This window comes from Oryctolagus cuniculus, chromosome 1 (genome assembly GCF_964237555.1).
Source record: "Oryctolagus cuniculus chromosome 1, mOryCun1.1, whole genome shotgun sequence".
Taxonomy (NCBI): domain Eukaryota; kingdom Metazoa; phylum Chordata; class Mammalia; order Lagomorpha; family Leporidae; genus Oryctolagus; species Oryctolagus cuniculus.
In genome coordinates this window covers 65,531,440-65,559,294 of record NC_091432.1, presented here as the reverse complement: position 1 = coordinate 65,559,294, position 27,855 = coordinate 65,531,440, and the positions used below count along the sequence as shown (strand labels likewise).

Here is a 27,855-nt window from a genome sequence, read left to right as displayed (position 1 = left end):
AGGGGAGGGGGCCTCCTCCTTGTCCATGGAGGTACTTACAGTTTCTTCAGCTTCTCCAAGCTGGGGCCTTAAGGGTCCTGGGGATACCTGGGCACATGGGAATGTTGCCATCATGGTGACATGGCCTGGTTGATGGTGATGGCATACTCAGTGCAGGCGTTGAGGCGAGCAGAATTAGGGCAAGGCTCCCCAAGGTGAAAGGACCTTGGCCAGGAGCCCCATACAGGTCCCCCACGTGGGTGCAGGGGCCCAAGAACCTGGGCCATCTTCCACTGCCTTCCCAGGAGCATCAGCAGGAAGCTGGATGTGAAGTGGAGCAGCCAGAACTCAATTGGCTGTGGTGCCCACATGGGATGCCAGGGTGAAGGCAGAGTGGCCCAGCCCACTAGGCCACAATGCCAGTCCCTCCTTGACTCTCGGTGGCACTGAGGCCACCAAGAAACTCAGCATAAGCTCCCACTGTCGAGATCCTTCACTTAATCACACCTGTAAGTCCCTTTGCCATGAACAGGTTTGGGGACTGAGGACCTGGACATCTCAGGGGGACATTATGCTGCCTGCCACAGCCCCTAGGCTTCTCCGGGCAGAAAGCCTCCTAAAACTACAGGCTGGCGGCCGCTCCGGGATTCCCACCAGAAAGGGGAAGGGAGATGGGGGAAAGCGTGGCCGGCCCCAATTAGAGCGAAGGGATGATTTAACGCACTGTGGTTAAACTAGCTTTCGTGGGCAGATTTTTCAAATACATACACCCTGTGGCCACACTGCCAGGCCCCTTCTCCCCTAACGCCAAGGGCCTTGGAAAGCGTTGGTGCGAATTAGGGGCCTCGGAGCCGAGGCTTCACCAGCGTCATGGTCACTCTACCCCCATGCTGATTAAGAACAGAGTCCGGGCCGCGCCGCCTGGGCTCCGTACAGCCTTACACCAGGGAATCCACCGCTCGGCCAACCCGTGCCTCAGTTTACCCAAGCGTGCCAGGACCGCGGAAACGCCTTCCAGGGCGGGCGGCCCCTGGGGTGACTTTCGGGGAGCTGAGGCGAAGAGGGCGGGAGATGCGGGGCGCAGCGGGCCGGGGCGGGGCGCGGCGGGGCGGGCCCAGCAGAGTCGGCGGGGCCGGGGCGGGCCGGGAGCCGCGGCGTCGGGCGGACGGCTCGGGCCGAGGAGACGCGCGAGCGCCGGCGATGGGCCCCGCGGCGCGGCTGGCGGCGTTGCTGGCGGCCCTGGCGCTCGGGGCTGGGGACCCGGCCCGGGCGGCGGCGCGCGGGGAAACGTTCTCGGCGCTGACCAGCGTGGCGCGCGCCCTGGTGCCCGAGCGCCAGCTGCTGGGGCTGCTGCGGCGCTACCTGCGCGGGGAGGAGGCGCGGCTGAGGGACCTGACCAGGTGAGGGCACTGCGGGAGCGAGCGGCGCGCGCGGGCATGAGCCGGAGACCCTGAGGCGGACCCCGGGACTCCGTGGCGTGAGGTGTTGGGGCGCGGTGCCACACTGCGTGGGGCGTCAGACGCCTTCCCGCCCGGTGGCACCCTGGGTGCAGCTTCACACAGAGCGGTTGAGCCACTGTGGGAAAGTGTAGTGAGGTGACCGGGGCCCCAGGCTGCGTGTCACCGTCACAGGCGCAGTGGGCTGTGCAGTCCACACGTAGGGCGTGGGCACGCGGGGGTACGGGGGGGACTCGGGTGCTGCACCTCTTTGAGTCCTGACCTGAGCGGGCGTCCAGAGACAGGGTGTGACCCAGCGAACTGATGTTTAGTGCAAGAGTTGGGTGACATTTTGTAAGCCCTGTGTGCATGTGCCCCGGGACGCTGGCTAACTGCACAGGTCACTATGAGAATAATGCCTCGTGTTCATAACTTTTCCCCACACATTTTTGGAAACATCTACTAATGCCAGGCACTGCTGCAGACCCTGGGGGTAAAATGATGAACAAGACCCAGCACTGCCCTTGGGGACTTTGGGTCTGCAGCATCCTGATTGTCCCCGGGCAGTTGTCTGCTGCCTCCTCCTGCCTCTGTTCCTCCTTCTCTGTACTCCTGGACAAGCTAAGTTCTAGGTAAATGGTCGCTGAGCTGTGACCTGTCCGTGAAGGACTCTGAAAAGCCCCACGCTTCTTGTTGAAACGATAGTGTTTTGCTATTCTGTCAACAGGTCCTGGTGCTACACACCATGGGGGAAGGCAGCAAGGTTTGGGTCACCTAGGCACTGTAATTGTGTATTTTACCGGGTCAGCTGTGAAAGGTGGGTGATTCTGTTTGACCCCAGGTGTATGAATGCCTGTGTTGTGCCTTCTTGCCTTGGGACACTGAGGAGCCCACCACACTGTAAGGAACAGTGGTAGTGAGCGTGTCGGTGTTGGAACAATGTCACGTGCTGTGTATCACATGGAGTGACGATGTGTGACTGTAATACTGATTGGAGTAGTTCGTGTTTCATTACCACAATGAAATAGTTAAGGCAGCCTGGCTTATAAAGAAGTGTTTTAGCTCATCCTTTTGGAGGTTCACCGTCCAGGGCTGGGTGGGCCCCACTGGTCTGGCCTCTGATGAGGGCAGCAGATGGCAGATGGCAGTGGCAGAGCAGAGGAAGGATCAGGATGTGAGCCAGGGAGCACAGAGCACGGGGCCCATCTCCCAAGACACACCCCCAGGGCCAAAGGACCGCCTACTAGGCCTGCCTCCTCGACACTGTGATTGGATTGTTTCCACCCTCCCACTGCCATTGACTTTCCACTTTGGGCATTAAATGTCTGCAAGAGCTGGGGAGAGGGGGAGCAAATCCTATGCAAACACAGCGCCACTTCTGGGGGACCTGGGAAGAAGTGTGGGGGGTGTGCCATGACTTTGTGTAAGAGACCATGTAGAAGGGAATCAATTTGTTTGTGGAGGTAGGTGTGAGAGATCTTGTTTACTCACTGGTCACTGAATAAGACAGTTTGGTCCATTTCTTAAATATGTAGCTCACTAGGCTAATCCTCCACCTGAGACGCCAGCACCCTGGGTTCTAGCCCCATTTGGGGCGCTGGTTCTGTCCCGGTTGCTCCTCTTCCAGTCCAGCTCTCTGCTGTGGCCCAGGAGGGCAGTGGAGGATGGCCCAAGTGCTTGGGCCCTGCACCCCATGGGAGACCAGGAGGAAGCACCTGGCTCCTGGCTTCAGATCGGCACAGTGTGCCAGCCGTAGCGGCCGTTTGGGGGGTGAACCAACAGAAGGAAGACCTTTCTCTCTGTCTCTCTCACTGTCTAACTCTGCTTGTCAAAAAAAAAAAAAAAAAAAAAAGAAAGAAAGAAATAGTGTAATATAATGTATGTATACAGTACATATATGTGTGTGTTAATTTTAACAATAAATGGCAATAAATCTTGTAATTCTTTTGGAGTAGTGTGGTTGCCTTATATTCTATGAGACCATGTTGACAGAGCAAAATGTTTATGGAGTCCAAGTGCATTGGAGGGAATAGATAGACGTATTTCTTTCTTTTGAAAACCATTTTTTACTTATTTTCATTTTATTTGAAAGACAAGTAGACAAATGGAGAGACCTTCTGTCCTCTGTTTCTCTCCCCAAATGCCTGTAATTGACAGGGGTAGGCCTGGCTGAAGCCAGAAGCCAGGAACTCCATCCAGCTATTCTATATGCGTGGTAAGGATCCAAGTACTTTAGCCTCCCAGGGTACACATTAGCAGGAGGCTGGATCAGAAGCAGCATAGCTGGAACTTGAACCAGGCACTCTGATGAGATGTGGAGGTCCTAAGTACTTAACTGCTGCACCCAGTTCTTCACTCAGAACCCTGCACGCCTCCTGCTACCTGTATGTTTGCTCCCATACCCATCATCTCTTTGTTGAGGTGGCTCAGATGGAGATTGTGGGAGGGAGGTGGTAGAATGCCAGTGTCAAGTCTCTCAGGAAGCAGGCTCAGAAGAGAGAGCTTGGGGCGGGCGCTGTGGCATAGTAGGTTAATCTTCCACCTGCAGCACCGACATCCCATATGGGCACTGGTTCTAGTCCCGGCTGTCCCTCTTCCGATTCAGCTCTCTGCTATGGCCTGGGAGAGCAGGCCCAAGTGCCTGAGCCCCTGTACCCACATGGGGGATCCGGAGGAAGCTCCTGGTTCCTGGCTTTGGATCGGCTTAGCTTTAGCCATTGCAGCCATTTGGGGAGTGAACCAGTGGAAGGAAGATCTCTCTCTGTCTCTCCCTCTCACTGTCTGTAACTCTACCTCTCAAATAAATAAATAAAATCTTAAAAAAAAAAAAAAGCGTGAAACATCTGATCAAAGTGCTAGCCAGCCGCCTCTCCCCTCCCATGCAGGTCCCTTTGCCATTTTATCACCATTGTCATTGTCATAGCTTTTGGCAGTGGGAGGTCTTGCACAAACCTTATCATATTTGATTCTGTCACATACACAATACTTTGGAAAAGGTTAGTATTATATTCTTAGCAGATGAGAACTCATTTAAAATGTGAGAAAATTAAAGTCTACTAGCTTACCCTTCAATTCTTTTTTTTTTTAAAGATTTTATTTATTTATTTGAGAGGCAGAATTACAGACACAGAGAGGGAGAGACAGAGAGAAAACTCTTCCATCTGCTAATTCACTCCCCACATGGCTGCAATGGTTGGAACTGGGTCTATCTGAAGCCAGGAGCCAGGAGCTTCTTCCAGGTCTCCTACGCGGTACAGGGACCCTAGCACTTGGGCCATCTTCTATTGCTTTCCCAGGCCATAGCAGAGAGCTAGATTGGAAGTGGAGCAGCCGGGACTCAAACTGGTGCCCATAGGGATGCTGGCACCACAGGTAGAGGGAGGCTTAGCCCACTAAGCCACAGCACCAGCCTCTACCTTTTGAGTTTTTTTTTTTTTTAAGATTTATTTATTTATTTTGGAGGTAGAGTTACAGACACAGAGAGGGAAAGACAGAGAGAAAGGTCCTCCATCTGCTGGTTCACTCCCCAGGTAGCCATAGTGGTAGGAGCTGGGCTGATCTGAAGTCAGGAGGCAGGAGCTTCTTCCAGGTCTCCCCTGTGGGTGGCAGGGGCCCATCTAGGCTATAAGCAGAGAGCTGGATCAGAAGAGGAACAGCTGGGACACGAACTGGCACCCACAAGTGGAGGTTTAGCCCACTAATGCACAGTGCCAGCCTTTACTCTTCAATTCTTAATCCCCTGTTCTTTCCAACACATGTGATGGCCCTCCTGCTTGCTTTATCTGACACAACAGCATGTGGACCATGAAAGTACATGAGGTTTTATCAGTGGAGATAGTACGTGTGGCTAGGAGTCTGTGTTCAACAGTATGGCAGACCTCTATGTGAATCCTTGTCTCTGACCCTGGGCAAGTTCCTTTACCTCTTTAAGCTTTGGCTTCCTAATCTGTAAGTGATGACAAAAATAGTACTTGCCTCTCCATGGGTGCTGGAAGGATTAAGTGTCATTGCACTTGGTGTGCAATAATTACCTGTCAAACATTAACTCCTTGTGATCAATGTTTAGGACTGGTTGGTCAAAGGGGTCCCACTTTTTTTTTTAAAGATTTATTTTATTTATTTGAAAAACAGAGTTACAGAGAGAGGTAGAGACGAGAGAGGTCTTCCATCCGCTGGTTCACTCCCCAGATGGCCACAACGGGCGGAGCTGCGCCGATCCGAAACCAGGAGCCAGGAGCTTCTTCTGGGTCTCCCGCGTGGCTGTAGAGGCCTAAGGACTTGGGCCGTCTTCCACTGCTATCCCAGGCCATAGCAGAGAGCTGGATGGGAAGAGGAGCAGCCAGGACTCAAACTGGTGCCCATATGGGATGCCGGCGCTTCAGGCCAGGGCTTTAACCCACTGTGCCATAGCGCCGGCCCGAGGTGTCCCACTTTTGACTCTAAGCATTAATTAACTTGGATTGTAAGAGCCCAGATAAAAAGGAATCAGAGAGAATCTAAAATTTTACTGATTCTGGAGCTGGTGTTGTGGCCCAGAGGGTTAAGCTGCCACCTGCAATGCCGGCATCCCATATGAGCACTGTTTGAGTACCAGCTGCTGCACTTCCAATTCAGCTCCCTGCAAAAAAGCCTGGAAAAGCAGCAGAAGGTGAGGTGGCCCAAGTACCTGGGCTCCTGCTACCCATGTGGGAGACCTAGATGGAGTTCCTGGCTCCTGCTTCTGGGTCTCTCTCTCTCTCTCTCTCTTGCTCTTTGTCTTTCCCTCTCTCCATCTCTGTAACTCTGCCATTCAAATAAATAAACCTTTTTTTTTTTTAATAAAATGTTACTGATTCTTTTCTCAGATGACTTAGGAACATTTCATTTGGTGAAGTTCAGTTTGCTATTTTGGATACTGCTGGTCTGTTCACTGGTCATGCTCTAGGGCCCAGTGAAATGTTTGCTTTTTAAAACAAGACTCTGGACAGTTGCTGCTCATGTTTCTATACTCCCAATCTGGTGATTGATGTAACTGGAGATGTTATTTCCAAGGCCTTCATTCCTTTTTTTTTTTTTTTTTTTGAATTGCTGAATTGAGAAATGAAATAGGTTTTGATGTTGAAACTTCTTCCTATGCCAAGTTAAGGAGTAAAAATGATCCCAGTTAGCCAGTCTATATAGTTATATCCAGTATAGTCTGCATATTAGTTATATAGGTGTAGTCAGCCTTGAGCTTTTGTTGCTTTTCAAAACCACCACGAGGGAAAGAGTCATGTCAGCAGCAGTTATTTCTGTGCTAGGAGTTGGGCAATCAGAATGTCTCAGAACTGAGACGAGGCCGATTCTGAATTTCAAAGAGAAAACATATTGAATTGAAATGGCCCGTGTATTGCAGTGGGAGAACCCAGCCAGGCTATGTTTAATGCACAGATTGGGTTGCAAAATTTATGTGCAGATTCTTGAAGGAAAGAATCTGATATTCCACTCTCAGCAACATTTGTTAAAGCAAAAAAAAAAAAAAAAAAAAAAAAAAAAAACCCACTTAGGAAACCTTGGGGTTTGAGTGCGGTGTCTTATAACTGAGTCTCTGGAACTCAGCTATTTGCTCAGAGGCTGGGCACAGGGCCAGCTCAGATTCCAAACAAGCCTCAGATATCAGGCGATAGATATTTTTTTCTTTTTTCTTTGTGTGACAGAAAAATTGCATATCTGAACAGTGGGTGGACTGGGTGGGCTGCAGTAGAGATAAAATCCCTGGCCGGGACAGATGGACTCCAGGGTGGGAAGCGAGGGGTGGGAAGCTTTGATGGTCGGCCTGGCGGGCCTCCCTTCTGCCGTGCTTCTTGCCCTCTGTGCCTCGGTTTCCTGCGATGCCTGTTAAACCTTAGCCTCCCTCCAGCTCAGGGGAATCTCCTTATTGAGTCGTGGGAAAGTCGGAGGGGATCAATGGTAAGAGGAACACACTACAAGGATCCACAGAGGTCTCCTAAGCCCCACGGGTGCTTTCACCGTACAGTCGGGGAAACTGAGGGATAGTTGGAGCCCAGCTCAGGGTGGGTCTCCGCTCTCCTCCCAGCTCCTGCCTGTCCAACTGTCGCGCAACCTCAATTGTTCCTGGACGCCAGCCCCCGGCTCTGCCTGCAAGTTTTCTTCATCTGTCGCTAAGCAGTTCCATATGGAGCAAAGCAGGAACTAATGGGCAGTCATGAAGATCCCACACCCTGGAGGCTGCTTCAGTTTCAGAACCCTAGGGTAGCAGCACACACACTGCCCTGTCTCTGGGACCCGAGACATCCTGGGACTTGCCAGGCTGCCGGTTTCCTCCCTGGGGGACCCAGGTTCTTGTTCCTTCATTCCTGTTGCATTGAGCGTTCAGCTGGCTGTCTGCATGCTGCGAGGCAGGGCGTCCACTGTCTCAGGCTGCCTTTCGTAGACGAGGGTCCCACTCTTTAGAAACGCTCAGGTCAGACTCTGCCTCAGAGAGCTGGAGTCCCCCAGCCCGCCAATCCCTCTGTCCTTCACACTCACCCCTCCCACTCCGGGAAGCCTTCCTGGCCTGCCCACACCTAAGGACTAGGGTCCCACCCACTTGCAGAAAAAGCATCACTAGAGAATATTCCCCTCGTCTTCTCTGTCCTGGTCCCCTGGGAAACAGGAGGGTCCCCCTCAGCTGAGGACCCAGGCTTTGGGGTCAGGCAGTCTGTGGTTCAATGTTGGCTCCACTGCTTGGTAACATTCCAGCCTTGTTTCAGTCTCCTGTCCTGTAAAATGGACAAACAATGTCCGATCTCAATTTGGGGGCGGCGGTGTTGGATAGGTGAGACAGGACGCCTCCTATGCGGGCAGGGCTCAGCAGGCAGTAGCCACCCATGTTTCAACCAATCCTTCAAGACGCAGACCAATGCCAACTCCCCCGGGAGCCTTCCCTGACCCCCTCCTTCCTCCCACCTGTGTTAGGTGCCTGCTTACAAACAGCTGCCATGTTGCAGGCTCGCTTCTCTCCTAGCGTGAATCGCAATTACCGTAATAAAGTCAGTGGTGTTTCTGAATTCCTACTGGGTACTGGGTAACAGGCACAGAGCCAAGACAGGAGAAGACTTACTTGTCTGGGAGCTTTTTTGTGAGCTGGGCCCTATCTTGCCCTGTGTCTCTGGCATCTAGCATGGTGCCTGATACATAGTAATTGACTGGTACAGACTGACTCGGCGAACAAACGAGTGAACACACTTTTGTTGTACGTGTCGTTTTCTCATTCCTTGTACTCCCTTGGCTTTTTGGTGAGACCGTTCTGTGAATCTTAAGAGATTCAGCATTTCAATTCTGGCTGCTCTTACTGTCTGTACACCATGCCAGCCTCCCCTAGGTGGACTGGCTCTATCAGCAGCAAGTAAGATCCTTCTGTTCTCTTTCAGATTCTATGAGAAGGTACTTTCTTTGCATGAGGACTCAACAACCCCTGTGGCTAACCCCCTGCTTGCGTTTACCCTCATCAAACGCCTGCAGTCTGACTGGAGGAACGTGGTGCACAGTCTGGAGGCCAGTGAGAACATCCGAGGTAACCAGGGGCAGGGCTGGAGGGGAGGCGAGGAGCGTCTGTCCCCTGCCTTGGGAGGAAGAGAGAAGTTCTGCTCAGATGTATGTGCAGGAGGGTACTGGAGTGGGTAGGGATCACCTCATCTCCTGCGCTCTCACGGGTCCGAAGCCCCAGGTCCCCTTGCCGATGGGCTCGGATGAGTAGGCGTAGGAAAGCGCTTGCAGGTCCATTCTCTCCTTTGATCTTCACCACAGTCCCGCGAAGAGCAGGTATTTGCATATGTGGTGGAAGTAAGACCTTGTCATAGTTTCTGTTTTATTACATCATTGCCACTGCACTGTGTGATCTGTAGCAAGATCACTTTCCTAATTTTTTCCACTTTGTACTCTAAGAAGTTTGTTTTGGGAAGTGAGGAGGAAGAAGGGTTGGTTTCCCAGAGACACGTAGGAAGGGGCAATATGAGGAAGGTGTTTGCTTTACTCTTTACTCCTCACTCGCTCGTTCTGGGTGTTTCTGATTCAGAAAATGGTGTTGAAGCATCCGTTCTGTACCAGGAACTGTGCTTGCTGCTGGGAACCCTAAGGAAAATAAAGCATTGTCGCATGGAATACTTGGCAGGTGGTCGCGCTTTGCAGGTACTCAATGAGCAGCACCTGTTTTCTTGGAATGGCAGATGCATGTTTTTGATATTTCACAGCTCTGAAGGATGGCTTTGAGAAGGTGGAGGGCGACCTCCCGGCCTTCGAGGACCTGGAGGGAGCAGCAAGGGCCCTGATGCGGCTGCAGGACGTCTACATGCTCAATGTGAAGGGCCTGGCCCGCGGGGTCTTTCAGAGGGTCACCGGCTCCACCGTCACCGACCTGTACAGCCCCAGGCGGCTCTTCTCCCTCACGGCGGACGACTGCTTCCAAGTAGGCAAGGTAACGATACTCAGAGGCAGGGCCTCAGCTCTGGTTTCCTGGGGATGAAATAGCCATGACTCAATTGCTTTTACATATTTCTAATACTGACAGTCAACTTGGAAATTGGATATCGTTCCCGTTTTCAGAGGAAGAAACCAAGCTTCAGAGAGGATAAATAACTGGTCTCCGATTGCACAATTTTAAGGAACAGAACTGAATTTTGAACCTGATTTCTTAACTCCACATCCCACTCTCTTTCCATGATAGCTATGGTGATCATATACTTAGGACACTCTTGGGAGTGAAAGGGGTTAATTAGACCAGGGCAACAGACACTAACTGGGCGAAGTGGACCTTTCATTGCCCCAAGTAGAGCACCCCGCCAGCGGATGGACGGTGGGTGTGGAGGCGAGTAAGAGCCGGCGATGTGCTGGCCCGATCATGGAAACTCTGAAGACTCCGGAAGCTCTCTGGAATCCCTTGCAACATTTCCTAAGCGTTAGGAACACTGACTCTTTTTTTTTGGACAGGCAGTTAGACAGTGAGAGAGACAGAGAGAAAGGTCTTCCTTCCGTTGGTTCACCCCCCAAATGGCTGCTACGGCCGGCGCACTGCACCAATCCAAAGCCAGGAGCCAGGTGCCTCCTCCTGGTCTCCCTTGTGGGTGCAGGGCCCAAGCACCTGGGCCATCCTCCACTGCACTCCCTGGCCACAGCAGAGAGCTGGCCTGGAAGAGGAGCAACCGGGACAGAATCTGGCGCCCCAACCGGGACTAGAACCCAGAGTGCTGGTGCCGCAGGCGGAGGATTAGCCTAGTGAGCCGTGGCACCGGCCTTATTACACTGTTTCAAACAAACAATAAATCTAGATGTGCATAAATGCGCCGGCCAGCTTCAGTGTTTTGACATTTCCGGTCCAGCTCTCTGCTGTGGCCTGGGAAAGCAGTGGAGGATGGCCCACGTCCTTGAGCCCTGCACCCGCATGGGAGACCAGGAGGAGGCACCTGGCTCCTAGCTTTGGATTGGTGCAGTGCGCCGGCCATAGCAGCCATTTGGGGGGTGAACCAACGGAAGGAAGACCTTTCTCTCTGTCTCTCTCTCTCTCTCTCTCACTGTCTAACTCTGCAAAACAACACTGGAGCTGCTCACTTGAGCGTTGCTTTAGGAAGCCGGCTTCCAGATCCTCCCAGCTGAGGTGGATCATTGGTCTTTGACGAATGGTCAGTTACAGTCACACTGAGGTCGTTTTACAGTTTACTCTTCGGCAGCCTTTGCCTCAGCAGGGAGTGGAGAAAATTTTCCCTAATTCTGAGGATGCGTATTGCAGGGGTTCTCCCCGTCCCTACAGTATTGGTTGGCAGGTGTGAGAGGGGGACCTCACACGTCCTGACACCCTGTGTCTTTCGAATTCATGCAGAGTGGATGGCCCTGAGCCTCTCTGTGTGTCTTCCTGCCTTCCCTGAGACCCTGGGTGGGATCAGAGCTCAATCATCACGTTCATGGCTAATCGAGTTAACGTGGCTTGATCTATGGTACCAGGATAAGCTTCATTAGTGACACCTTTCTGGAACTAAAGCCATATGTTGAAATTTCAATAAGTAACATCCCAAAAGTCTCACTGGTGATTTTTATTTCTGCATTTGTCTACTTATTCTGAAAAAACATTTCAACTATAAGTACGTAGAAAAATATGACAGGTGCTTATATCTAAAATGGAAATGAACTGTCTGTTCAAATTTCGCTCTGTTTCAAATATTTTTCCAAATCTTTATGAAAGATGTTACACGTGTTCAGCTTCCACTCCTCCTCCTCACCTCTCCCACCGCACTACCCCTCCTAGTCTATCCTTACCCGCTGTCTTGACCACAGGTACCTCCCTTCTGAAGCCCAGCACATTGTACTGGCACATTGTGTCTCTGAGACTCATCCATAGTGCTGCATTGGCTGGTAATTCATTCTTTTTTATTGCTGAGTACTATTCCAGTATAGCACAGACTGTTTAGCCAGTCCACTGTTGATGGATATTTGGATGGTTCCCACTTTGGGCGACTGTGGATAAAGCTGCCGTTAATACGCTTATGGATCTCCTTTGTAGACATTTGTTTCAGTCTTCTCAGATAAATACCTGGAAGGGGTACTGCCAGGTCACAGAATAAACTTCAGTCACTAACAGGTGACCAAATTGGCTTCATCTGAACTTCTCTATCCCTTCCCCCTTGGACTGTTGGGTTTTAAATTTTTTAAAATTTATTTGAAAGGGAGAGAGACAGATCTCTGGTTTACTCCCCACATGCCCACAACAGCCAAGAGCCAGGAACTCCATCCAGCTCTCCCACGTGGGTGGCAGGGATCCAAGCACTTGAGGTATCATTGTTGCTTCCCAGGCAGCTGGAATAGGGAGCAGAGCTGGGATTGGGACCCAGGCACTCCTATATGTGATGTGGGCATTCCACGTGGCATTTTTTAAAAGATTTTTTTTGTTGTTTTTTATTTGAAAGTCAGTGTTACAGAGAGCAAGAGAGAAAGGGAGGGAGAGAGAGAGGGAAAGATCTCAAAATCTGATTCACTCCCCTAGATGGCCACAATGACAAGGGCTAGGCCAGGATGAAGCCAGGAGCTAGGAGCTTTTTCTCGGTCTCCCATGTAGGTGCAGGGATCCCAACACTTCTGCCATCTTCTGATGCTTTCCCAGGCCTTCAGCAGGTAGCTGGATTGAAAGTGGAGCAGCTGGGACACAAGCCAGCTTCCATATGGCATGTCAGCATCTCGGGTGGCAGCTTTACTTGCTATACCACAATGCTGCCCCCTCCCCGGGTGGCTTCTTAACCACTGGGCCAAATGTCCACCCCCATGGATTTTTTTTAAAGATTTTTAAAATTTATTTATTTGAGAGGTAGAGTTAGAGAGAGAGGGAGAGACAGAGAAAAAGGTCTTCCATCTGCTGGTTCACTCCCCAAATGAATGGCTGCAACTGAGCAATTCAAAGCCAGGAGCCAGGAACCTCCTCCAGGCTCTCCACGCAGGTGCAGGGAGCCCAATGGGCCATGTTCTATTGCTTTCCCAGACCATTAGCAGAGAGCTGGATAGGAAGTGCAGCAGCCAGAACTAGAACCGGTGCCCATGTGGGATGCAAGTGCCGCAGGCAGAGGATTAACCTACTGCGCCACACCCCACCCCACCCAGCCCCGCCATGGAGTGTTTTAAAGCAGGTCGGCCTTTTTATTTTCTGAAATTCTTAATTGGCCCATCCCCATCGTACTGTTGGCATCTGTTCCTGAGGGCTTATTTCCTGATGTGGTTTGTCGTGTTCGACTGGGAGCTGGTTTTTCGCCAGGACGTTTCCCCGCCAGGAGAATCTCTCTCCAGAGTTGTGGGCATAGCCCTCCTGAGAGTTTTGGGTTTTCTTCTTCTGAGAACTCTGGCATTAGCACTGGTTGTAATAGACCCATTTTTGTGTGATTTATTGGCCTGAGCATTTGACCATATGAATATTGCAAATTTAAACCCTAAACTAACATTGAAGTATAGGCTCTAAGTTGAGAACATTCTAAGGAGCCATTTTATTTCCCTATACAGAAGCCGGATAGAAACAAACCAATTTGCTTGTCTTTCTAAGCCGATGGGTAAGATGTTTTCTGGGCCTCCCTTTCCCTTAAGATACAGCTTTTCATGTGATCCAGTTTTATGATGGTGTCTTCATTCCAATGCCTAGGTTTTTTGAGAGCAACAGAAGGCTAACTTTCTGTCCTTGTGTGGGCATTATAGCCTAAGGTTACCTAGACCATCCCCTGCCTGCATCCCAGGTAGTTTCAGCAGCTGCTTTTGGACTGGCGCAGCTCCGGCTGTTGTGGCCATCTGAGGAGTGAACCATCAGATGGAAGGCCTCTCTCTCTCTCTCTCTGTAACTCTGACTTTCAAATAAATAAATAAATCTTTAAAAAAATTATTGTTGGCCGGCGCCACGGCTCACTAGGCTAATCCTCCACCTTGCGGCGCCAGCACATCGGGTTCTAGTCCCGGTAGGGGCACCGGATTCTGTCCCGGTTGCCCCTCTTCCAGGCCAGCTCTCTGCTGTGGCCAGGGAGTGCAGTGGAGGATGGCCCAAGTGCTTGGGCCCTGCATCCCATGGGAGACCAGGAGAAGCACCTGGCTCCTGCCATCGGATCAGTGCGGTGCGCCAGCCGCGGCGGCCATTGGAGGGTGAACCAACGCTAAAGGAAGACCTTTCTCGCTCTCTCTCTCTCTCTCTCTCTCACTGTCCACTCTGCCTATAAAAAAAAATATTGTTCAGTTTTTTAGCTAATTTTTTGTTTCTGGTACCTGGTTTTTTCCCATTTTTTTTTTTGAAAAATACGATAAAGTGTTTTTATACATTACTCAAAATATCTAAGTATTTGGAAGTATTTCAGTTACCTCAGTCTGCCATACTAGTGAGACTTGAAGTTCTTCATGGAAATCTGAATGAAATAAGTGGTTAAGTGGAAAAGTTCAGTCATTTTTTTTCTTGTGATTTTTCAACCCAACATTTTTACAGATAGGAACCTTGAGATCTGAAAGATAAACAGCAGGTTGATGGTGGACCTGGGATAGGAGCTGACTGATAATTCAGGCTGTGGAATTTCACTGCCTCTAAGTCTGACCTGTCTGGAAGCACACCTAAAGTCCACCATTTTTGTAAGACTTCTGCCAACTCTGCGACTTTATAATGCCAAGTTGTCTCCAACACCGACTTCCAGGAAATTCCATCTGCAGCTCTGGTGTTCTAGTTAGCTGTTCGGAGGCAGGAGCTGTGTCTGGGATGCATTGCCTTGTTGCTCAGCATTCCAGCATCTAAAACAGCTCTGGCCCCGGAGCTGCACAGCCGTCCCGGGTCCTCCTTCACTACGGTGTCTTCATCATGGGTTTACACATACACCCCTCTTTTGACCTAAGCTCTTTAAGGACGAGGACTATCCGGTACATAATAAAACCTCAGCAAGTGTTGAATTAAAGATGCTATCTTTATGAAAACATGGCATTCAGGACTGTCATTTGCTTGCCCTATGCTGCCTTAAGTTAGTGTTCAGTTTCCCTTCAGTCACGATGAATTATGTGAATGTATCCTTGTCTTAAAATGCTCTTTCTTCCAATGTCTGCATGTTGCAATCCTCCTCTGTCTTCAAGGGAGGCTCATGTCACTTCTCCCATGAAGCCCGCTGAGATCCTCACCTCCTCCCTTCTCTGGGCCTCCACAGCCTGGGATGTGTTTTCCTTGGAGCACTCATGTCCTTATGTCCTTGTTATAGTGACTGGAGCTCATCTCTCTCTTCTGCTCCAGGTTATAAATTCCTCAAATGCAAGACCCCTGTATCTGCCCTCCACCTAATGCAGTGTCCTGTATATAATAGATGCTTGGTGGCCTGAATTAAAATGAATTTGACACTAAAACCTATCTTCTTGGGTTCCAAAAACCCTGTAACTCTTGGATCTGACATTTAATTTCCTCCAGCTGTGGACCAAGTCCCGAGTGACGGCCCTGTGTTTCCTGCAGGTAGCCTATGACATGGGGGATTACTACCACGCCATCCCATGGCTGGAGGAGGCTGTCAGTCTCTTCCGGGGATCTTATGGAGAGTGGAAGACAGAGGATGAGGCAAGTCTGGAAGATGCCTTGGATCACTTGGCCTTTGCCTATTTCCAGGTAAGGGAGTACCTGAGGTTCATGGCCTTTATTTTTATCATTTTTTAAACCCACGATCCTAGACAGCCCTTCCTCAGGCTGGCCTGAAGCAGAATGTATTATTTTATACTTTTTTGTTTTGTATATTTTATTTATTTATTTGAAAGGCAGAGTTGCATACAGAGATAATGAGAGACAGAGACAAGACAGAGAGATCTTCCATCTGTTAGTTCACTCCCCAAATGGCCACTATAGCCAAAGCTGGGCCAAGCTAAAACCAGGAGCCATGAGTTTCATCCAGGTTTCCCATGTGTGTGCAGGAGCCCAAGCACTTGGCCCATCTCCTGCTGCTTTTCCTGGTGCATTAGCAGGGAGCTGGATCGGAAGTGGAGCAGCCGGGTCTCAAACTGGTGCCCATATGGGATGCCAGCACTGTTGGCTGTGGTTTTAACCCACTGCACCATAGAGCTAGCCCCAGAAACTCTATAAGGAGCTATTTCTTCCTACTGATTTCTTTGCTTGTCACAAGAAAATAAAGTTTTCCTCTGAAGAGAAACAAACAAAAAAGGAAATGCAATGCTTTGTATTGGCTTTATCATTTTGTAAGCATTTTTATGTCCCTTAATTTGTTTCATTTTCCCAATGGGACTCAAGCTGTGCTAAGTTAGGGCAGTTGTTTTATTTTTTTCCACTTATCACATGTAGGTAAACCAAGTCTCCAATAAAGTCATTGTCACAAAGCCCATAGAGATGGGGTTAGAGCACAGGTCTGTCTGACTCAGTCCAGTGCTCTTCCCAGCGCACTGGCTACTTCCCACTCAGTGTCTCCCACGTGGGAGGCAGGCTCTCCCCTGCCCCTGGAATACATACTGAGCTCATAGGAAATGTGGACCACCTTCTGTGCTCTCATCAACTGTAACTCTTCCCAGATCTTAGGCCGTGATAGGGCCGTGGAGAAAAGGTTTGATCACTACCTTCTCCCCCTGCAGCTGAGTCAGCCGTAAGGTGACAGTGGCCGGCTGCAGAGCTGGTGTCATCGGTCCATACTACCCTGGTGCCTCCTCCAGGTGCTGCTTTGCCTTGGCATTGCTGCTCTGCTACCTGTTGGGCCTCACGTGGAATCTGCCTTCCCTAACTGCAAAAGCTGCTATCATCGGGTTTGCATAACCTACTTTCCTCCCAGAGCTGCACAGTCTTCCAGAACCAACTAGGGGAGCCAACGCTGTGGCGTAGTAGGCTAAGTGCTCCAGCATCCCATTTGGGCACCGGTTCGAGTCCTGGCTGCTCCACTTCTGATCCAGCTACCTGCTAATGCACCAGGGAAAGCAGCAGAAGATGGCCCAAGTGCTCGGGCCCCTGCACCTGCATGTGAGACCCAAAAGAAGCTCCTGGCTTTGGATCGGCCCAGCTCCTGCTGTTGTGGCCATTTGGGGATGGAAGACCTTTCTTTCTGTCTCTCCCTCTCTCTGTCTGTGATTCTGCCTCTCAAACAAACAAACAAACAAATAAATCTTTAAAACAACAACAACAACTGGGAAAAATCACCAGGATCCCAGTTCCCTGCAGTTTCCAAAGTGAATAAAACCATTTCTGTACCCCACATTTCTTTTTCTTCCCCCCTTTTTCTGGGAAAAAGGCGGAGGATGTGGATGGGCCAGCCCCACTCAGCAGATTTATTCTCAGAGCCCCGAGTCCAGGGTTCTGCACGTCCTGGGTAAAGGATCTTCCTTGTGAACTGACCCGGTACTCTTCCTGACTCTCCTGCCCCATTGCTGTGTGTGAAAGCTCAGATAGGGTAATGGAATTGAACAAAGGGGGAAAGTAATTGAGTTTTAAAAGAGGAAGACAATGGGGAATCGATGTGGAGAGACTCGGAGGAGATAAAGCGGAAGAGCTGACCCTGAAAGACAGGGTTTCAATAGAGTGCCCAGGCACTGCTCCTGTTCCTGTCCCTGTATCTCCCCCGGCTTGGAGCCCTCCTCCTGTTACGGCTGCCTCTCCCTACTCACCCTGCAAGGCACAGCTCAGATGTCCCTGCTCTGGGAAGTCTCCTGAGCTCCTCTCATTCCCAGACTCTCCTCCTCTGCGTTCTTACAGCACATTCTTTATCTTAGCCGCAGCAGGAGGGCGCATAAGGCCTTGTCTTTCAGGTGATTTATCTCCCCCCCCCCCCCCCCCCCCCCGACCTAGAGCTGCGTGTCCCTCCATGGACCTCTCATTGGCATAAAATTTAACAAATAGATATATTATAGATATGCATAGTCATTATAGGTTTTAGTAAAACTTTTGTTTGTAATTGTTAGTGATGAATGTAGTGGTTAAATCATAGGCTCTAGACTCTGGTGAACCAGGGTTCAAATGCTGTGTAAACTAGGGTGACTTAACCTCCTGGGGCCTCAGTTTGCTCATCTGTGTAAGGAGAACATTAATGGTGCTTACCTCGAAAGTGAGGATTTAAATGAGCTAATACACACACAGCATTAACACAGTGCATGACACCCATCCCCTAATAAATGCAAGCTATTCTTTTTTTTTTTTTTTTTTTTTTTTTTTTTTTTTTTGACAGGCAGAGTGGACAGTGAGAGAGAGAGACAGAGAGAGAAAGGTCTTCCTTTGCCGTTGGTTCACCCTCCAATGGCCGCCGCTGCAGCCGGCGCACCGCGCTGATCCTGGCAGGAGCCAGGAGCCAGGTGCTTTTTCCTGGTCTCCCATGGGGTGCAGGGCCCAAGCACCTGGGCCATCCTCCACTGCACTCCCTGGCCATAGCAGAGAGCTGGCCTGGAAGAGGGGCAACCGGGACAGAATCCGGCGCCCCAACCGGGACTAGAACCCGGTGTGCCGGCGCCGCAAGGTGGAGGATTAGCCTATTGAGCCACGGCGCCGGCCAATGCAAGCTATTCTTATCCTATGATCTACTGCAAGTGTGTGCTCTCCTTTTTCACTTAGTGTTATGTAGTGTGCACGTTTCCAGAGACATTCAACAGGGACGCCACAAGTAATTCTAATTGTATTCTTCATAAAATGTAACTCTATTTCATTACAAGGTACTCAAGTAAAATTACTTAAATTATATTTTAATTCTCTTCATTTCCCAAAGAGTATGAAAAGCTATAACCTTGGGCTAACAGCTGACATTGCAAGATATTTATAGATTACTTAACTGCCCCTCTGTTAAATATACAACAGAATAATTCATGATATTAATCATTAGAAACTATATGCACAAGGCTAGAGGGAAGCTTAGCCCCTCTGGGATTGGCTTCTGCCTGGAGTAAAATGCTGCCATTGATGGTGTTATTTCTGAAGTGTGTTTACTGAAATAAAAATACTCTTGGAGGCCGGTGCTGTGGCATAGCAGGTAAAGCCACTGCCTGCAGCACTGACATCTCATATGGGTGCTGGTTCTATTCCCAGTCACTGCACTTCTGATCCAGCTCCCTGCTGATGCACCTGGGAAAGCAGCGGAGGATGGACCAAGTGCTTGGGCCCCTGCCACCCACATGCAAGACCTGGGAGAGGCTCCAGGCTCCTGGCTCCTGGCTTCAGCCTGGCTCAGCTCCAGCCATTGCAGCCATTTGGGAAGTAAACCAGCAGATGGAAGACTTCTCTCCCTCTCTTTCTCTGTAACTCTGCGTTTCAAATAAAATAAATAAATATTTTTTTTTTTTTAATATTCCTAGTAACAAGGGAGAGCAAAACAAGCAGGGAATAAAAGTGTTTAAAACACATGATAAAGCTTCGTAAAACTGTATACTATCCAGGGGCCAGCACTGTGGTGCAGCGGGTAAAGCCACCGCCAGCATCCCATATGGGCATCCTTTCGGGTCCTGGCTCTTCCATTTTTGATCCAGCTCCCTGCTAATGCATCTGGGAAAGCAATGGAGAATGGCCCAAGTGCGTGGACCCCTGCACCCATGTGGGAGACCAGATGAAGCCCCTGGCTCCTGGCTCCAGCCTGACGCAGCCCTGGATGTTGAGGCTATCTGGGGAATGAACCAGTGGATGGAAGATATCTCTCTCTGTCTCTCCCCTTCTCTGTAACTCTGATTTGAAAAAAAAAAAAAAAAAAAAAAAAAAAACCTACATATTATCCAAAAGTACATACAGAGTGTGCATTTCAGTGAAGTATTTTTTCCCATTTCTCCTATGTTTTATAATGTGCTTATTTCTTTTATCATTAAAAAATAGATTTTTTAAATTCGTTCCAATGAAATGACTGGGAGATGCTACATTTCCGTGCGTTCCTCGTCCCTCGGCAGCACACGGAGGAGTGCCGAGTCCCGCTGGCGGGGGTCCTGCTCCCTACGTGTATCTGGAAGCCCAGTGCCTGTCATGTGCATTGGCTGGTCCAGGGCTGCATGGCTGCAGTGAGCCCGTGCCGTGCCCTGGGGAATGTTGCTCTTCGGTTCTTTCTTTGCCTGCTTCCCCCTCACCTCCTAGACTCTGGGAGGCACTGAGTTTGGGGAGAAATTATGTTTTCACTTGAGTTTTCATAGTTCCATTAAAGTTTAGTAACAAAATAGACCCGAATAACAGCACCCTGTCATTCCGTGGCTTTGCACACTTTCGGGACGTTTGTTGTCGTTTGTTTTTCCACCTTCCCTGGTGAGAGTGGCAGTAAGTCATCTACAAATGAGGGCTGTGACTCCTGCACAGTTCCAGTTCTGCTGCTGCTTTCTCTTTTTTGAAAAGATTTATTTATTGATTTGAAAGGCAGAGTTTTACAGAGAGAGACAGAAAGAGAGAGAGAGACAGAGAGAGAGAGAGGCAGAAACAGACAGACCTTCTATCCTCTGGCTTTCCCCCAAAATGGCTGCAATGGCTGGAGCTGGGCCAGTCTGGATCCAGGAGCTTCATCCAAGTCTCCCATGTGGGTGCAGGGGCCTAAGCACTTGGGCCACACTCTGCTGCCTTCCCAAGCACATTAGTAGGAAGCTGGACCAGAAGCGGAGCAGCAGGGACTCAAACTTGTGCCAGTATGGGATGCTGGCACTGCAGGCAGTGACTCTACCCACTATACCACAATGCCAGCCCCTCTGCTGCTGTTTTCAATGAACCTTGTTATCTACCTGTGCCTGTGGAAAGAATATTCTGTTAAATGGTTGTTTTTTTTTTTTTTCTAGATCCATGTAATGATTTGATCAGAGAAGGTAGCCTCAGTGCAGTTAATACTTTCCTTTCCTTTTCTTTCTTTTTTTAAAATAAGGCAGGAAATGTTTCGTGTGCCCTCAGCCTGTCTCAAGAATTTCTTCTCTACAGTAAGTAATGATAAGTCCTATTATTTGCACAACGTGGGTGGAACTGGAGGATGTGATGGTAGGGGAAATAACTCAGGTACAGATAAATACTGCATATTCTCACTCATATGTAGAAGCTTTAAAAAAGTTGATTTCGTGGCAGTAGAGGGAGGAATAGCAGTCACCAATGGCTGGGGAGGGGAGAAGGGAGCGGGAGGATAGATAATGAGTAGCAACCTGCAGTTAGCCAGGAGGAGTAAGTTCCAGGGCCCCAGAGCCTGCAGCGTGACGGCAGCCTGCAACAATTTATTATCTATTTTATAAAGAAAACTGAAAGAGAGAAGTTTGAAGATTTCCAACTCAAATCATAAATGTTTAAGGACTAGAAATGTTAATTATCCTGATTTGGTCATCTCATATCATATACACGTGCTGAATTACCACACTGTACCCCCAGAAATATATACAATTAAATTAATTAGTTAATTAGTTTGAAGAAAGATAAGCCAACCACAGACTTAACTTACAGAAAATACTCTCTGCTCCTGGCCTTTAATCCCTGCAAGTGAAACAGTCTACTCCCATCACCTAAGGTGTATTTCAAATTCCGGATGAAATCTTGCTCACAATGTATCAGGGGAAATGCTTGCATTACCAAGAAGATACCAACCTGCCCCTTTCCTCCTCCACCCCAAGCAGTTCCAGCGCAGTGTGGCTTCAGTGGGAGCCAGGCCAGATTAGAAGCTGGTTTCTTCAGAGACGTTGTAAAGACCCAGGTTTTGGAGGTCGACCCAGGCATGAATGAAGTCAGTGTGTGCCGTGGGCGCAGGAGGGAGAGTGACTCAGAGGAGCATTCGCTTGGGCAGCTCACAGACAGATAGCAGTTCTTGCCCTGGGACCGGAGCCCACTTGGCTGTGCACGTGTCCTGCCCAGTTGGCCGCAGAGTTGAGCTTCAGCCCCACTTCAGGGAGTGCCTTGCTAAAGGCAACACGAGCCAGCGGGAGGGAAGCGCTGCCTAGCTCAGCCTGGCTGTTTTTGTTCAACATGCTAATGGCAGATAGCTTCCTAGGTTTTTCTTTAATAAGGTAGTTAGATACCAAAATAAAACACAAGATCAGCAATGTTTCAATTACGTTTAAGTATTTCATGTAGGATTGTACAACTGTATTTACCCATAACTTTTTAATGAATCCATTTAGTACAGTCAGCCCTCCATATCCACCGAGTCCATGGACTCAACCAACTACAGATTGAAAACATTTGAGAAAAAGCAGGACATCTGTACTGAATATATACAGACTTCTCCTCTGGCATTGTTCCCTGAACAATACAGCTTGACTACTATTTACACAGCATTTACATTGCATTAGATATAAGTAATCTGGAAATGATTTAAACTGTAACAGGATGTGCATAGGTTATGTGTAAATACTAGACCATTTTATGTAAGGGACTTGAGCATCTTTGGCTTTTGGCATCCAAGGAGAGTCCTAAGACCAATTTCTCACAGGCGGCAATTGCATGATTTTAACATTATTCCTTTCTGACAGTTTGCCAAACAGTAGGATACAGAAGTAGCTGTGTGGTCTGGAAACATACTGGTGATAAGCAGTGTCAGCAAAAGTATAACCCAACCCTATTTTGTTTCTTTATGCTTGATCGATTAGAATCTGTGCTGTGATGGGCGGATGCACAGGACCTGCCAAATCAGAGTCCCCAGTGTCCTGTCTAGCTTTGCAGTCTTTTCACTGGCTCATCAAATTTCCAGTCTCTAAAACTTCATTTCTCCTTTTGTTAAGAAAGCATAGTGATTCCTGGGCCCTCCATTCATCTTTTGCCAGGGTGGTGGTGGTGGTGGTGGTGGTTGTAGTAGTGGTGATGGTGGTAGTAGTGATAATGGTGGTGGTGGTTGTTGTCACGGAGTGGTGGTCATGTGGTGGCAGCAGTGGTGGTACTGATGGTGGTGGTGGTGGTAGTTGTAGTGGTAGTGGTGGTGGTAATGGTAGTGGTTGTGGTGGTAGTGATGATATGGTAGTGGTGGTGGTGGTAGTGATGGGTGTTAGTGATAGTGGTGATGGTATTGGTGGTGTGGTGGTGGTGATGTGGTGGTAATGGTGGTAGTGGTGGTAGTGATGGTATTGGTGGTGTGGTGGTTGGTGGTAGTGGTAGTGATGGTGGTGATGGTAGCGGTTGTGGTGGTAGTGATGATGTGGTAGTGGTAGTGGTGGTAGTGATGGTGTTAGTGATGGTGGTGATGGTATTGGTGGTGTGGTGGTGGTGATGTGGTGGTAATGGTGGTGGTAGTTGTGGTAATGGTGGTGGTGGTTGGTGGTAGTGATGGTGGTGATGGTAGTGGTGGTGTCGTGGTGGTGGTGATGTGGTGGTGGTTGTAGTGGTAATGGTGGTGGTGGTTGGTGGTAGTGGTAGTGATGGTGGTGATGGTATTGGTGGTATTGTGGTGGTGGTGGTGAGAAGCAAATTGAGCTCCTCAGGAAGCCTTAGAACAGTTCAGCACCTCCTTCTGAGATACACTGAGAACCAGGCCTGGAAGCCAGCAGGCCACTGGTGGCTGCCAACCATGGGGCATCTTGCAGCCAGAAGGTACAAACAAGTGGACACAAAAAAGGCACACATTCCCTGGGGATCCCAAGGGCCACGTGAGAATCCAGGCTAGAACCCCCTTGGCCCACACTGCTCTGTGTCTAGACAAGTTAGGGAATTTGAAGGATAGTGTGGCGCTGAGGGTAAATTAACCTCCAGTTCTCCAGGGAAGAACAGTCTGGGTCCCTCTGCTTAGGCTGTGGCTCTCTGGACTTTCATTCATTGTACTCGTTTTCCTGCTTTAAGTGTCCCTTTTCGCCATTAGACTTTAAGCTTGGGAGGTTGGTCTCTACCATAGTACCAAGTCCATGGTAGATGTTCGTTGGGTGTTTATTGAATGGGTTGGTAAATGAATGAATGAATACATGAAGTCTTTCCCTTTACAACAAAACTGACCATCACACTGTGCCAGAGCATCCTCCCTCATGATCCCTTAGTCTGGCACGTCTTTCTTTCCCTAAGCCCTGTGTACCTTTGTACAGGCCTGAGTGGTCTTTGTTTGATGCCAGGAGCTCCCTCTGGGAGTGAGGGCCTTACACCCCCTCCTGTGCATTGGTGTGAGGATACATCGGAGGGGTCTGACTGCCGTCCTGCATGACAGGAAGCTCACCCTGTGCCCAGGGTTTGTCTGCATTGTTCCCTGCTCTGGTCTCTTCCAGGCCCCGACAATAAGAGGATGGCCAGGAATGTCTTGAAATATGAAAGGCTCTTGGCAGAGAGCCCCGGCCAGGCAGTAACAGAAGCTGTCATCCAGAGGCCCAATGTCCCCCACCTGCAGACCAGAGACACCTACGAGGGCTTGTGTCAGACCCTGGGCTCCCAGGTAGGATTCGTCAAGGGAAGAGACAGAGGGGGACATGCTTAACTTGAGAGTGAGAAGCCAGAGTTGGGGTGACATGACGGGGAGGGCTGGTGTGAGCGGTGAAGCTCACGTGGACAGCGTCCGAGTATTCACATTCTGTATCTCACCTGCCAGGTTTCTATGTCATGGTTCCCCGGAGTTGGTTTCTGCACCCAGACCCTGTTTTCTTCCACTGATTCCACTCTTCCCTTCCAGCCCACTCACTACCAGATCCCCAGCCTCTACTGCTCGTATGAGACCAACTCCAGCCCCTACCTGCTGCTCCAGCCCATCCGGAAGGAGGTCATCCACCTGGAGCCCTACGTCGCACTTTACCATGATTTTGTTAGTGACTCGGAGGCTCACAAGATTCGAGAGCTTGCAGAACCGTGGGTGAGTGTCCCCAAAGCCTGCCCAGGACTTCTCTTGGTGTCTTCCCAGGCCTGGAGTCTGGGAACAGGAGGACAGGTTTCCCAGTCCAGGAGTTCCGACTGGTGGAAGAAATTAGAATAGTGCTTGCCTCTGTGGGGAAAAGGTTAACTACTAGGGTGTTGAACAAGGGGATTTCCTTGGAGGTGTTGAAAATGTGCCCTCAGAATGCTGCTAGGGAGCACACAGCTGTATGAATTTATCAAAACTCAGCAAATGGTGCACTGGAGACTTGTGCGCATCCTTGTCTGTGAATTCAACCTCAAAAGCTAAATAGGGGTCAGTGTTGTTGGCAATGGGTTAGACCACTGCTTGGGATGCCCACAACCCATATGGGAGTGCCAATTCAAGTCCCAGTTACTCCGTGCATCTGATCCAGCCTTTGCTAAAGCGCCTTGGAGGCAACAGATGATGGCCCAAGTACTTGGGTTCCTGCCACCCATGTGGGAGACCCAGACGGAGTTCCTGGCTTCTGGCTTTGGTCTAACCCAGTCCTGGCTGTTGCAGTAAACAAGTGACTGGAAGATTTCGATCTCTCTCTCTCTCTCTCTTTCAATTAGATGAAAATAAATAAGCATTATTTTTAAATAAAATTAAAAACTCCCCACCAAACGTCCACCATGCCTTACAAAATTGTATAACGATGGTCTAATCACTAAGGGACTCCCTCTGTGATGGTGTTCCCATAAGATAGTATGGCCAGGAACATGCAAGCTGTCTTCATTCATGTAAGTTAACTCTGTGCTGTTCACACAATGATGGCATCGCCTAACGATATAAGTTCTTGAATATATCCCAGTCGTTAAGTGACTCAAGATTGCAGTTGGTAGAAGCAGCAAGGCATGGCATGGTGAGGGCAAGGAGTGACATCGTGGTACATATTTCCAGACTCGCCAAGTGGGAAGATTATCTAGTTCAGCTTCCTTCTCCAGGTAACAAGGAAATTGTCCCAGAGAGGGCCTCGCGTGTAGTCACACATGCAGCCAGGGCCACAGCTGGGGCTCGGAGCTCCGAGCATCACTGCTGTGCTGTTCTGCCTGTGGTGTGAATTCACCTGTGCTAAGTCATGCTTGGTGACAAGTGGCCCCCACATCTCCAAGATGACAACAGCAAAAGTTTGTTTCTTTCTCACCTTACCTGTGTTGGGTGGGCTGCAGCTCTGCCCCACACTCTGCTTTTCATTATTGTTGTGGTTTAAGATTCAGTTTATGTATTTGAAAGGCAGAGTTACAGAGAGAGATCTTCCATCCGCCAGTTCACTCCCCAAATAGGCACACTGGAGCTTCTTCTAGGTCTCCTGTATGGGTGCAGGGGCCCAAGCAGTTGGGCCATCTTAGGCTCTTTCTCAGACTCACCCTCAGGGAGCTGGATCAGAAGTGCAGCAGCTGGGACTCGAACCGGTACCCACATGGGATGCAGGCATCACAGGTGGTGGCTTCACCTGCTGTGCCACAGCACCCCATCCCCTCACCCCCCAACACACACAGCCTGGCACAGCAGCCTCTGTTAGGGACCTTGCCAGTCTTGTGCATAAGGAAAAAGACAGTGATGGCAAACATGAGCTGGCCCTGAAAGCTTCTGTCTGGAAGTACCAGTCACTACTTCCTTCCATGTTCCTCTGGTCAAAGCGAAGTGTGGGGACACCGCTGCTGAGCCCGGGGGGACGTTGAATCCTTCTGTGGTGGGGGGCACCGCAGTCACCCAGACAAGCTGAATGTCAAGGGGCAGGGGACATTTCACCCCCACCCCCGGGAAGTGTGCCTACCTCCCTGCAATAAGCATGTGGCCTCTTTAAAGATTCATAGTGCCTCGGAGTGGCTTATGTCCAGGTAGACACCGGGGCTTCCCTCCGTGCCGCTCACGCATCAGCCGTTTATTCATTCAGCAGCTGAAGCGCGGAGGCTGCGTGGCAGCAGCTGAAGTGCGGAGCCTGCTTGGCCGCGCCAGATGGGACACTGGGCTTCTCCAAGGAGAGGAAGTGCTGCTCCTTTCCCTTTAGGAGCTAACTGCACAAGGGGGAGAAAGCAAATGTTTACAATATCCTATGATATGTGCCGTAATAGAAGGGTGTGCAGAGAATTGTGCCGTAGCAGCCTAAAAAGTGAGCTTCCCTTGGAGCAGGCATTTGGGCCTGTGGTTAAGATGTCACGTAAGATACTACATCCTGGGGGCTGGGTGCCGGTTCGAGTCCTGAGTCCCGATCCAGGATGGCCCAACTGCTTGGGCCCCTGGCTCCTGGCTTTGGCCTGGCCCAGCTCCAGTTGTCGTGGCCATTTGAGGAGTGAACCAGTGGATAGAAGACCTCTCTCTCTGTGTCTCTACCTCTCTCTCTAATTCTGCCTTTCAAATAAATTTTTAAGAAATCTTTAAAAAACTACACCACATCCCATGTCCAATTCCAGAGTGCCGAGGTTCGATATCTGGCTTCAGTCACAATCCCAGCTTCCCACTTATGCTCCCCTGGGAGGGGGCAGGAGGTGGCTCAAGTGACTGGGCCTCTGCCATCTACAGGGCAGACTGTCTCAGCCCTGTGCAGGCATTTGGAGGGTGAACCTGTGGATGGGAGCTCTCTGTTTTACTCTCTCCAAAAAAAATTTTGTAAAAGTGAGCCTTACTTTGAAGAAAAAGTAGGTGGATGAAGAGCTGATGGGGGCCGGCGCCACAGTTCAATAGGCTAATCCTCCGCCTTGCGGCGCCGGCACACCAGGTTCTAGTCCCGGTCGGGGCACCAGATTCTGTCCCAGTTGCCCCTCTTCCAGGCCAGCTCTCTGCTGTGGCCCGGGAGTGCAGTGGAGGATGGCCCAAGTCCTTGGGCCCTGCACCCCATGGGAGACCAGGAGAAGCACCTGGCTCCTGCCTTTGGATCAGTGCAATGTGCCGGCCGCAGCGCGCAGGCCACGGCAGCCATTGGAGAGTGAACCAACAGCAAAAGGAAGACCTTTCTCTCTGTCTCTCTCTCTCTCACTGTCCACTCTGCCTGTCAAAAAAAAGAAAAAAAAAAAAAAAGAAAAGAAAAAAAAGAAAAGCTGATGGGGAGAAGAGGGAGGAGCAGGCTCCCTGGGGAGGTGAAGTCCACCACTTCAGAGTAAGGGCAAAAGCACACGTGCAGGTGTGTTCGGGGGGTGGGGAGGCACTTCGTGGCTGAAGTGTGGGAGAGACAGGGTGGGAGGCGTGGGGAGAGAGGGCTGGACAGAGGGGTGCCATTAGCAGATGCACACAGGCCATGCTGGGGAGTCCGGGTTTGATCCCGGAGGTGG

At 50.0% G+C, this 27,855-nt stretch overlaps 1 protein-coding gene across 3 annotated transcripts in view; it reads left to right on the top strand.

Annotated features, from left to right (window-relative positions):
- The first annotated feature begins 1,116 nt into the window (after positions 1 to 1,116).
- The window catches only part of P4HA3 (prolyl 4-hydroxylase subunit alpha 3), a 38,636-nt gene continuing 11,897 nt past the window's right edge, over positions 1,117 to 27,855 (top strand). For 2 of the 3 annotated variants that reach the window (XR_001794134.3, XM_008264084.4), the window contains exons 1-7: positions 1,118 to 1,379; positions 8,807 to 8,949; positions 9,626 to 9,849; positions 15,361 to 15,510; positions 20,696 to 20,747; positions 23,988 to 24,151; positions 24,386 to 24,562. Coding sequence is in view for 2 of the 3 variants with exons in the window: in XM_008264084.4 (XP_008262306.3) it covers positions 1,180 to 1,379; positions 8,807 to 8,949; positions 9,626 to 9,849; positions 15,361 to 15,510; positions 20,696 to 20,747; positions 23,988 to 24,151; positions 24,386 to 24,562 (1,110 nt within the window). In the remaining variant the exon portion in view is untranslated. Of the gene's footprint in view, positions 1,380 to 8,806; positions 8,950 to 9,625; positions 9,850 to 15,360; positions 15,511 to 20,695; positions 20,748 to 23,987; positions 24,152 to 24,385; positions 24,563 to 27,855 lie in introns of all 3 variants that reach the window. The other variant, XM_051822340.2, reaches the window with a different exon arrangement.